At 44.5% G+C, this 12,607-nt stretch overlaps 1 protein-coding gene across 1 annotated transcript; it reads right to left on the reverse strand.

Moving 5' to 3' along the window:
* Nucleotides 1-185: 185 nt before the first annotated feature.
* Nucleotides 186-9,686, reverse strand: LOC107719924 (ribonuclease inhibitor-like). Its single transcript, XM_016527476.1, has 5 exons — nt 9,675-9,686; nt 8,903-8,994; nt 1,738-1,911; nt 1,385-1,558; nt 186-231 (listed from the first exon to the last, which is right to left on the reverse strand). Exons 1-5 carry the CDS (start codon nt 9,684-9,686, stop codon nt 186-188), a joined length of 498 nt encoding a protein of 165 aa, XP_016382962.1.
* Between the last annotated feature and the right edge of the window lie 2,921 nt (nt 9,687-12,607).

Raw genomic sequence — 12,607 nt, forward strand, 5'->3', positions numbered from 1 at the left:
TCCTCGTGTGTTTGCACACACCTGGCGAATAAAGCTAATTCTGATTCTGATTCTGATTCTGATAAAAGACGAGGCTAAAATGTATTACAAAAATAAAAACTTTACCAAAATCTCTTTTTATTTTTGTCTAAAAAAGGAGACAAAATATTATTGAGGACTGCTGTACACGCCTCTACTACGAGCTTTCATGTGTGCGGTTGCCAGATTTCAAATCCCTGAATCAGAGCTTCTCTGTTACAAGAGAACAGATACTATTTAAACTGAACTGAGCTGGATGATGACATCACTGAATTCAAATTATGAACTGCCTTTAACTGTAAATGAGTGTTTACTATTGTCATTTTGCATTATTGACAGACTATTTTTCTAATTAATGCTGTTCAGTTGCTTTGACACAATCTGTATTGTTAAAAGCGCTATATAAATAAAGGTGACTTGACTTGACAAAGACGCAACCGTGAATACTGTTTTAGAGAAAAAAAGCTCTTTTAGCATGCTGAATAGCACAGGGGAGATGGCTGTCTGCAACACAAACAGGGGGTAGTGCAGCCTGTTGTGTGCAACCCACTCGACACGGGAACTCACCACCGCTGAAGCGCTGTTCCGCCAACATCAAGAGCTCCAAAGAGCGCGCTGAACTTGTTCAGTCTTCTTTTCTCAGTAGAGTAGTCAGGAGCAAAACGATGTGATTGCTCGGCTCCGAAGCGAAAAGCTGGTATGCGTTGCACTGGCTGCCTTTTTATGCTCAAACTGTGATCAGCGGCAGCTGGATGCAATCATCGCATGCCAATGTGAATTGGCTCATTTAGTTTACACTCGAAGTGGATTGGTCTCTCTAAGCGAGATCCCAATTCGTCGGTCACCGACATGACGTTGAGAGTGACTGACTGAAAGGGAACTAAAGATCAGAGTTCATAGAAGAGGCCAACAGAACCTTCAAGATTTGAAGACTGTTTGTGTGGAAGAATGGGCCAAAATCACACCTGAGCATTGCATGCCACTAGTTTCTCCATACAGGAGGCGTCTTGAAGCTGTCATTACCAACAAAGGCTTTTGTATGAAGTATTAAATAAATTTCAGTAGTTCAATACTTTTGCCCTGTGTCATTCTATTTTATTACAAATAAAGCAAGATAAATAAGTTCAGAAATTAAGTTATGTGTATGTATGGATTACTTGGGTTGTTATCAACATCTGGTGAAAATTTCATGTCAACAGCATCTTTAGAAATACATTTACTGAGAAAAATGGTGACGCGTTCAACATCATTATATTGTAATAATATAATATCAGACTCATCAGGAGATATTGAGTATAAAGGGATTTTGGTTTAAACTGCTGTGTGATTTTAATCATTTTGATTCTTGTATGTAAATGTTACTGACCTCAATCTCTCCAGTTTACAGTGTGAATCCTTCAGTACGTCACATAAGTGTTTCACTCCTGTGTTTTTAATTTGATTCAAACTGAGGTTCAGCTCTCTCAGGTGTGATGGGTTTGATTTCAGAGCTGAAGTCAGGATGAGACTCTGTTTCTCTGTAAAACTGCAATCACACAGACTGAAGACAGAAAGAGAAACAACGATAGTTCAGATCTATAATGATCGCCTTATTGAAGAACTACAGCAGGCAATTAGTTTCCATACAAAATGTGACCAATAGGGCAAAACCAGTGCACTGTTATAAACAATATAATTTAAGACCTGTTGTCTTAAAAAAAAAACTTTAATTGTATTTACTCTAGTTTTTCTAGCTTGCATTGTGGGTTCATCAGAAGATCACTGAGGTTTTCCACTCCAGAGTCTCCTAGTTCATTCCAGCTCAGATCCAGCTTTCTCAGGTGTGATGGGTTTGATTTCAGAGCTGACGTCAGGATGAGACACTGTTTCGCTGTAATACTGCACCCAGACAGACTGAAGACAGAAAGAGAAAAGACAATTCAGATCTACAATGATCAACTAACTTATGTGTTTTGTACCATGCAGCAGACTTTTGCTGACAGATAAACAGGGATATCTGGGTGCAGGTAACATGGAGTAAGACTACACATTGTTCATTTAAATATACTACTGACAATACAAAGTTATGCAAAGGTTGAAAATTTAGCAAACTTACCCATTAAGATGTGATCTATATATCCAAGTTAGTTTACGCATTCATTCCACATATTCCACATATTCCATACACTTTTTGTTTTAGTTTTGAACTGCTCCTTCTCATCCTGCCAGACTATATTTGTTCTGCTACCTACCCTGGCTATCTCAGTCTCTGTTGAGACTAGGATACATCGCCCCAGCCCCTCTCTGCACGCTAAACGCTCTCATCGGGGAGCTCAGAGAGTCTTTGACACTGCGTCACGGATGACGCTAGGATCGATCCCTGCTGAGAGGCTCTATCCTGGTCCTGTGGACTTTGATTTGGACTTCCTCTATTTTGTGTTCCCGTTGTTTTTCCTATTGCTCAGTGAGAGCGTAATAAACTTTTCTGTTACCTTCAACTGAATCTGTGTTTTCCCTGACAGAACGGTCTGACCAGTCATGCATTCAGCAGGTGCAGACCAAGTCAGAGTCGCAGTAAGTCAACAAGGCATTCTTCTGGGACAGCATTGCAGTCAGTTAACTGCCACTTCAAGGGAGGTTGAGTGCCTGACAGCCCAAGTAGCAGATCTCAATGTCCGGATACAAGAGCTCCAGCAGGAAGCTTTGGCCAGCAGATCAAATGCTGCTTTTGGCCCTTCTCTGTCTCATGCTGAGCCTGAACCCCATGTTAATAGCCCGCCGCCATACGACGGGGATCCCAACTCCTGCCGGGCCTTTCTGTCCCAGTGCTCTCTTGTCTTTTCACTCCAGCCTCGCCGCTATTTTACAGAGGAGTCCCAAGTAGCATTTGTTATCACCCTCCTTAAAGGAAAGGCCCGGGACTGGGCAACGGCTGTGTGAGACGCTCGTGCTCCATTCTGTGCCACATTCATGGACTTCAGAGCTGAGATAATCAAGCTGTTTGACCGCTCTGCTCAGGGCGATGAGGCAGCCTCCCAGTTGGCGTGGTTGAGTCAGGGCAGACATTCAGTTACGGATTATTCTATCCAGTTCAGAACTCTGGCGGCCGCCTGTGACTGGAACGAGGCGGCTTTACGTGCAAGGTTTTCGGAGGGGTTGGATGACGACATCCAGGATGAGATCGTTACTCACGAGCTGCCTCATGATTTTGACACCCTTGTGGAGCTGGCACTCCATGTGGAGGGGCATCTTCATCGTTGACGCCAGCGGTGGACAGCTCAATCCTCCTGGATGTAGGAGGAGGGTGCCTCCAATGCTGCTTCCACCTCCTTGTCTCCTTCAACAGACCCAGAGCCCATGCAAGAGGGGCGTCTTTGCCTTACCCCTAAGGAGAAGCAGGATCGTTTGACTCGGGGCCTTTGCCTGTACTGCGGGAAGCCAGGCCATCAGGCTATCCAGTGTCCTTTAAAAGCCGGAGCCCATCAGTAATCCAGGGGATCCTGGTGGGCGCTACTCCTTATCTCGACTCCCCCATCTCACGTACCCTGCTAAAGGTCTCTGTTCAGTATAAGGACACCTTCCATTCCTGTTCTGCACTGGTCGACTCAGGCGCCGAAGGCAACTTCCTGGATGCCTCTGTTGCTGTGGGATATTCCTGCCATTCCACTTCCTTCTCCCGTCTCTGTCCGCTCCCTTAATGGTCTCCTCATCTCCTCCATCACCCATTCCACTCCTTCCGTAAGTCTTATTGTCTCTGGCAATCACCGTGAGGTGATTGAGCTGTACCTCCTAGATTCCCCGAGTGGTCCCGTTGTCCTAGGGCACCCGTGGCTGGTGCAGCACAACCCTCACGTGGATTGGTCTGGCAATTCTGTGTTCTCTTGGAGTCAGTCTTGTCTTGCGTCTTGTTTGGGTGCTGCCTTGTCTCCTGGCTCTGTGTCTTCTGTTTTTCAGGTTGAGGAGGTAGATCTTGCCGGGGTCCCGGAGGGGTACCGCGATCTTTGTTGGGTTTTCAGTAAGTCCCGGGCCACATCCTTACCTCCTCATCAGCCGTATGACTGTGCCATCAATCTCCTCCCAGGGACTTCTCCGCCCAAGGGTCATCTGTATTCCCTATCCGGTCCTGACAGAGAGGCCATGGACAAGAATATTCAGGAATCCTTAAATGCCTTCCTCTTCCTCACCTGCTGGTGCTGGGTTCTTCTTTGTTAAGAAGAAGGATGGCTCCCTGCGACCCTGCATTGACTAACGGGGCCTTAAGGACATCCCCATAAGAAACAGGTATCCTCTGCCTTTGATGTCGTCAGCCTTTGAGTTGCTACAGGGAGCCAGGGTCTTTACCAAGCTAGACCTCTGTAATGCCTACCATTTGAACCGTATACATTAGGGGGATGAGTGGAAGACAGCATTCAACACCCCAACGGGACACTTTGAATACCGGGTCCTACCCTTTGGGCTCACTAACGCCCCAGCTGTCTTCCAGGCCCTGGTGAACGATGTGTTGAGAGACATTGTGAACAGATTTGTCTTTCTGTACCTTGATGATTTTCTCATCTTCTCTCCCTCTTTGCAGGTTCACACTCAACATGTCCGTCAGGTGCTACAATGGCTGCTGGGGAACCAGCTGTACATCAAGGCGGAGAAGTGCGTTTTCCATGCCAAGTCTGTTTCGTTCTTGGAGCATATAATCTCAACGGAGGGGATCAAAGCCGATCCAGCTAAGGTAAGGGCCGCAGCTGAGTGGCCAACCCCTCGCGGAAGGCGTTGCAGCGGTTCGCCAACTTCAATAGGCGATTCATCCGGAACTTTAGCCTGGTTGCTGCACCCTTAACAGCACTCACCTCACCTAAGGTACCGTTCAGATGGAATGTACAGGCTCAGGAGGCCTTTGATGTTCTTAAGTCCCGTTTCATCTCTGCTCCTGTTCTTTGTCTCCCAGATCCTGAATGGCAATTCATTGTTGAGGTGGATGCTTCTGATGTCGGGGTAGGCACGGTCCTGTCCCAGCGGTTCCCCAAAGATGAGAAGGTGCTCCCTTGTGCCTTTTCTCACCGTCTGAGCCCTGCTGAGCGGAATTATGACATAGGTAACAGGGAGCTGCATCTACGGTTATGTCTCCTTTTCAATGTTCTGTAGGTTATCAACCGCCTCTTTTCCCTGCACAGGAACCCGAAGCCACGGTCCCGTCTGCCTTGGCCTTTGTCCGTAGGTGTCGGCGCACCTGGAGGAGGGCTGAGGAGGCCTTGGCCCAGGCTTCCAGACGGACCAAAATGGTGGCTGACCGTCACCGGACTCCGGCTCCCCAGTATGTTTGCGGTCAAAGGTATGGCTTTCTACCAAGGACCTGCCTCTCCGGGTGCCTTCTCGTAAGCTGGCACCCAGGTTTATTGGGCCATATCGCATCACCAAGGTCCTGAGTCCGGTGGCAGTGCAGCTCAAGCTTTCTCCCACTCTTGGTCAGGTTCACCCTGTTTTTCATGTGTCCTCCCCCCCGTCTAGTGGATGGTACTCCAGTTTACACTGTGAGAAAGCTTTTGGACGTTAGACGCCGTGGTCTGGGTTTCTAGTATCTGGTGGACTGGGAGGGCAACGGTCCTGAGGAGAGGCGTTGGATTCCATCTCGAGATATTTTGGACCAGACTCTGATTGAGGACTTCCACTGGCAACGAGGTGAGCCCCTCCCGGTTGCGCCTGGTGGCGCTCCTGCGGGAGGGGGTACTGTCATGACTTCGGTCTGATCTGCTGTGTTTTGTCTTTCTCAGGGTCTGTGTGCCTTGTCTCTGAGCACATGGGTTTTGTTTTGACAGCTCACCACGTGCTGCGCTGTCAGTGTGGCGTTTTCCCCTTCCACTCGTTATCCATAATTCTCTTTTGTGTTTTCTATCACACCTGTTGCCATTCATTCCTCATTAGCTCTCCCCTATTTTAGATCCTCTCGTGCTCAGTCTTTTGTCAAGTCAAGTCAAGTCAAGTTTATTTGTACAGCGCTTTTCACGATACAAATCATTGCAAAGCAACTTTACAGCAAATTAAGTTTCTACAATATTTAGTAGTAGCTTATCAGTGGTGACTGTCAGTTAATGTACATATGGCAGAAATGTACGTAAAAATCAAATAAAGGCGTAATCAAACAGACGATGAACACTACTAACAGCAATTATTATATAATGCAATCAAACTTATAGCAAAATGTGGTAGTTCTGTAAGTTGTTTCAGGGTTGGCATCATCTGAGGTCCTCTGAGTGGTTGGCATCATCTCTTCTCAGGTGTCTCTTTGTCAGACCATTGTTGTATGTTGTGCAACGCTTCGCTTGTGACCATCTTGTCATGTTTGCTTTGTCTTGCTGTACTGTGTCTGTTTAGGCTCCAAGTGCTGTTTTGCTTTTTGTTTTAGTTTTGAACTGCTCCTTCTCATCCTGCCAGACTATATTTGTTCTGCTACCTGCCCTGGCTATCTCAGTCTCTGTTGACTGTTGAGAGAGACTGACTCGGATACATCCCCCCAGCCCCTCTCTGCAGGCTAAACACTCTCATCGGGGAGCTCAGTGAGTCTTCGACACTGCGTCACGAACGACGCTCTGGTCAGTGTAACTTCGATCCTAACGACATCCGTGATGCAGCGTCAATCCCTGCTGAGAGGCTCTATCCTGGTCCTGTGGACTTTGATTTGGACTTCCTCTATTTTCTGTTCCCGTTGTTTTTCCTATTGCTCAGTGAGAGCGTAATAAACTTTTCTGTTACCTGCAACTGAATCTGTGTTTTCCCTGACAGTTAACATTAGTTAACATGAACTAATGATGAACAGCTAGTACAGCATTTAATAACCTTAAAGTAAGTTTCAACATTTACTAATACATTTTTAAATTCAAAAGTTTTGTTAACAATAGTTAATCCATTAATATTAACAGATTAATAAAGGCTGTCAAACTATATTGTTCATTCTTAGTTCATGTTGGCTAATGTTAACAGATTAAATTGTTACTGTCTACTCACTATTGACATAAATCACTTGTCTCACAGATCAATGTTCAAACATACTGTAAACTAAACAATCAGTCAACAACAAAGATAGTTTGCTTTTTAAAAGATTTTTCTTTGCACGTTTTCATTTAAAGAATAAAAATATTTTCTTGAGCTGGAGGACATTCAAACAAGTTTTGGAAAAGGCAGTTCATTTGCTTTAGTGCTGCACTGACAAGGAAACTGATCACTGATTCTTAAAACGCCCTTGTTGAATTTTTACAAGTTACAGTATATGCTGGACCAAAATAAGACATTTTACATTTTGTGAAACACAAACATTAAATTAAAACCAGTTATGAACAGTTATGTTGTCACAAAAATCACTTAAATTTACACAGAATTAACCTGGGAAAGTGCAGTTTTTTTCCTTTTCTTTTAAATCAGTGTAGAATTTCTGTGCGTGGAACTATTAATCCTTCTTTCACAATCTACTAAATATGGACTACTTCATTATAAAGAAAAATAAAATACAAATAAATATGAAAAAAATATATGTATATTCATAATCTTTGACAAAAATGTATAATAAACTAGGTTAGTGGATAATTCAGTGGCAAAAGTTATTCTAGAAAAATCAGTGTTATTATTAATAATTTTATAAATCCAAAACATTTAGTGAAAAAAAAAACATTATTTATTGGGGAACAGATAAAAGTGTAGCACTAAATCTGGTAAAATGTTACACATTTGTATTGCTATAAAATCCATTTATGAAAAATAATATATTTATATATAAATATAGAATACAAAATTAAAATGCATTTTTTGTAATGAGGCAACAACATACGATTGATAGGACAAAACAAATACAGGGCGACACAAAGCGTTTACAGTATCCGGTGCACAGAACGATGTGCTTGAAGCAACACGGAGTCACAGCATGCAGCGCTTCGCATTAAAAAGTTCAAAGCACAAAGGGAAGAGATATTGATGTGTAGTGTATTATATCTGTGCAACAGTTTATTGAGCCTTTTCTTTTAACAGTTATAACAGACACCCAGTAGCAAGTAACATGATTTAGAAACAACAAAAAACCTCAGCAAGATAAAAAGTAATTTTTTATGCAAAATCATTGACATTTATCTGCAAATCAAGTATAACAATGGGAACACTGAGAATGATCTTGAAGAGAGTTTTACCGAGCTGACTGTCGTAACCAAACATGACCAGGGTTTAAATTGAACAGAGAATGACTGAAAGCCGGAGAAAATAGTTTACATGAACATTAATGTAAGGACTTAAATATTTATCTGTACCTCACATTAAGCTATCATATGGCTTCAAAAGACTTGAAATATAGTGCACAAACTTTATTTTACTTTAAAACGCTTTTATATCTTTTGCGTGGCTTAACAGTAACAGAACAGTTATAAAATAGTGGATTTGGATCAGCCCTGTCTGACCAATACCCGATCTGACAAAGAATGACAGTATCGAAGCCAATAACCGATATGAGTATTGGATTAGCACATTCCTAGTTTAAAGCTTGATGTAACTTTTTAATTGCTTGTATAATTTTGATACTTTATAGTGTCTCTTTGTGATGCTGAGAAAAAAAAACTACTCTGACTCAAACAAATGAGGAAATATTATCAACTACTGTAAAATTACTATAAAAAGCAATGTAACATTTTAAATAAACTGAGGTAACACTCTGTTAAACTTGTTACATGTACTTACAATTATAATAACAATTAATTATGCATAATTACATGCAAGTAACCCTAAGACAAACCCTAATCCTAACCCTAACATTAGTACATTTGTACATAATATACATAAGTAAATTTTGTTAATTAATATTACTCGGTAATTAAATGTATAGTTACAATGTAACAAGGACACCTTAAAATAAAGTGTAACCTAAACTAACAATACTCACTTCAGTGTGTTGATTTCACAGTGTTTATCCTGCAGTAGAGCAGCGATCTGATTCACTCGTTTGTCTCCGAGTTCACGTTCACTCAGATTCAGCTCTCTCAGGAGTAACGGGTTTTTACCCACAATTCCAGTCACATACTGAAAGGCTTCATTTGCAGCAGGACCCAAAAACCTGGAGAAGAGAAGATGAAGCAGGGTACAATTCAGTTCTGAACTAAAGGTCCATTGCATTACAAAAACGACTGACAAGATAAAAAAACCAAAACAAAAACCTGTTATTATTCAAAAAAAAAAAAAGCTCTAATTGTTGTAATATACAACTATTTGAAAAACAAAGATAGTGATCACAGTCTTTTTTAAAAGAAACTACAGCAACACTCAGTCCTAAAGCTCAGGAGAACAGAAAAGTCCCATAGAACAGAACAGCAAAAGCTCACTAGATCATGATTTTCATGAGTCCAAAATGCAGCGGCTAGAGTCCTTACCAGGTCAAGAAAATATGATCATATTACCCCAATTTTACAGTCTCTGCATTGGCTACCTATTAAGTTCCATCGTATCAGTTACAAAATATTATTACTTGCCTATAAGGCCCTTAATGGGTTAGCTCCTGCGTACCTAACTAGGTGTAGCATCTGGACCAATCAGACACCATTTTTCATTTGATTTAACAAATCAATTATTCATTAGATTAACAAATTATCACAGACCCCTCACCCAATAAACATGCTGGGTGCCAGGATGTCTGCGAACGACCACAGGCCACTGGTTACCATGGCAACCATGACACCTTTGCTAGACCAGATAAATTTTATGACCTAATGGCATGTTGAGAGTTCTCCCTCTCACTACATTTTCCATAGGAAAGATACAATGCACAGTAAAAATGCACTCTTCTCTAATTAATTCATAGGAAAACCTTTCTGTGAATGAACACACATCTCCTCAGGACATTGTGTATACTATTACTGTTTGTGTATAATGTCTTTTGAATTGTATACAGTTTTATGCATGCTTATGATAGAACCACTCATTCATGTAATCTAAGAATCTTTACTAGTTTGTGCATCAACACCCAATCGAATTATATATGCGAAATACCATGCTTGGAGACAAAGAGTCATAAACCTCCCCAGTATTTCCAACCTCCCGCTTGGAATTTCAGCCTTTCTCCTTGGACATGCTCATCCTGAGAGGCATGAATTTTGTCAGACCTTAAAGGCCTCACATCAGTGACCTGCCTTCAGTCTGCGGCGTGGAAGCCACCTGCGCCCCTACTTTTTGGCGTAGGCCAGGGCTTACCACAAGAGGACCAGCTACTGCTGCTATGGCACTACCCAATCAGTAGGAATGGATAACACTGGGAAAACATACCCGTTCCGTTGCGGAAGTTCCATCGTTCCCGAAGGAGGTTTCGGAAGCAAATACACATATGAACATCCGTTTAGGTGCATATGGAAGATTGGAGGTGATTGAAACCCTCATAGAATGGCAGAAGTCTGCCGGGGAAACACGGGCACTCAGGCTATACCGTGGACTTTACACATATGTGATCCCCTTAGGTCTTACATATGGAACCCAGCCTTGTACCGGTTCTCAAGGATTCAACGAGTGAAGGCCTGGCGCTGGACGCTCCACCACGTCTGGCTGATGAGGGGACGGAGGAGCTCAACAGGGTCTACTATATGGATTCTCTGGAGTGGTTGCCACACCCACCCCGGGACTCGGCCATTGAGCCAGTGCTGCAGCGGTCTCATATGAAGCAGCCCCAGCGGCGTGACTGCCGCCGTAGCTGCCATATGCCCCAGGAGCCTCTGAAATTGTTTTACTGGGACTGCCATTCTGCTCTTGAATGTATTCAAGCAGTTCAAAACCGACTGAGCACGTTCCTGCGTGAGGCGTGCTGTCTGTTCGACCGAGTCCAACTCCATACCAAGAAAAGAGATCCTCTGCGTCGGGGAGAGTTTGCTCTTTTCCCAGTTGACCCGAAGGCCCAACAAGCTAAGGTGTGAGAGCACCAAATCCCTGTGTTAGCACAACTGCTCCTGAGACTGAGCGAGTATGAGCCAGTCGTCAAGGTAGTTGAGAATGCGAATGCCCTGTTCTCTCAGAGGAACAAGCGGTGCCTCCGCAACTTACATTAAGACACAGGGCGACAGGGAGAGCCCGGAGGGCAGGACGTCATACTGATATGCTCGTCCTTCGGCCGCGAACCGCAGCAATGGTCTGTGTTGTGGAAGGGTCGACACATGAAATATGCGTCCTTCAGGTTGGCTGCTGCAAACCAATCTTGGGGACGGATGCACCTGAACATGCGTTCCTGCATTCAACATCTTGAACGGTAACTGGTGAAGGGCCCGGTTCAAGACACGCAGGTCCAAGATTGGTCGTAACCCCCCGCCTTTCTTGGGTACAATGAAGTAGGAGCTGTAAAACCCCGACTTCATATCGGATGGAGGGACCGGCTCTATCGCATCCTTCAGCAGTAGGACTGCGACCTCCGCCCGCAAGACAGGACCATCGGCCACCTTCACTGTTGTGAAGTGGATGCCACTGAACTTGGGGGGACGCCGGGCGAACTGAATCGCATAGCCGAGGCTGATGGTCCGCAGAAGCCAGCGAGACGGGCTGGGTAGCTCTAGCCAGGCACCCAGATACCGTGCAAGCGGGACCAACGGAACCACTGCCGTACCCGCAGTGGGGCAGCGAGGTGGAATGCAGGGACCCAACTCGGGTGGCTTGTAAGCGGACCGAAGAAGGGTCTGAGTGTGCGATGCAATGCTTACCTGGTTCCACAGGTTAGCAGAGGGTGCGTGAGTAAGGCCTTCGTTGAGGCCTAGGGCGCTGCGGCCGGCTGACGGGTGGAGGCAGCAGCTGCCCGCCGGGGCAGGGTGTGCACCTCCGTCTGCTTCTGTGCAGCCAAGAGCTGCTGGGCCAGGCTCTCGACCACATCGCCGAAGAGGCCGGTCTGGGACACAGGGGCATTAAGGAACCGAACTTTGTCGGCGTCCCTCATATCGACCAGACACAGCCCGCTTTGGCCCTCCTGGACCACCATCGTGGACATCGCACAGCCCAGAGACCGCACAGTGACCTTCGTCGCTCGTGGCGCGAGGTCCATAGCGGTACGGAGTTCTTTGAGAACTTCTGGGTCATGACCACCCTCGTGCAGGTCCCTCAGTGCCTTAGCCTGAAGAACCTGCAGTAACGCCATAGCATGTAAGGCGGAGGCAGCTTCTCCACAGCCTGTAAGCATCGCTGGCCAGTCGAGTACTTACAGACCCGGGAGGGGAGGCACAGTTCGCCTTGCCGGGTGGAGGCGCACTTATATCTGATCAAATGCACATTATTATTCCTTAGTTTGGGTTAAACAAATCAATTTTGCTTGGTTGGAACAGCAGCTACGTTAATTATGTCTCTACTTTTTTCTCTGTTTTTGCCACAGGATTGACATCCTGTGGTAACTAGGATTTACACAAGCTTCAGTCTGGATCCAGAACACCTGAGAAGAGATGATGCCAACCCTGAAACAACATACAGAACTACCACATTTTGCTATAAGTTTGATTGCATCATATAATAATTGCTGTTAATAGTGTTCATTGTCTGTTTGATTATGTCTTTAATTGATTTTTCCGTACATGTCTGCCACATGTACATTAACTGACAGTCACCACTGATAAGCTACCACTAAATATTGTAGAAA

This window comes from Sinocyclocheilus rhinocerous, unplaced genomic scaffold (genome assembly GCF_001515625.1).
Source record: "Sinocyclocheilus rhinocerous isolate Xijiao unplaced genomic scaffold, SAMN03320098_v1.1 scaffold8112, whole genome shotgun sequence".
Classification (NCBI taxonomy): Eukaryota; Metazoa; Chordata; class Actinopteri; order Cypriniformes; family Cyprinidae; genus Sinocyclocheilus; species Sinocyclocheilus rhinocerous.

Excerpts from the sequence above, each read along its gene's own strand:
- LOC107719924 (XM_016527476.1), bottom strand. Across the intron at positions 1,912-8,902 it reads TGTGAAATCAACACACTGAA|TCTGTCTGGGTGCAGTATTA; the intron begins GTGAGTATTGTT and ends TTCTGTCTTCAG. Across the intron at positions 232-1,384 it reads TGTAAACTGGAGAGATTGAG|AGAAGCTCTGATTCAGGGAT; the intron begins GTCAGTAACATT and ends CTCTTGTAACAG.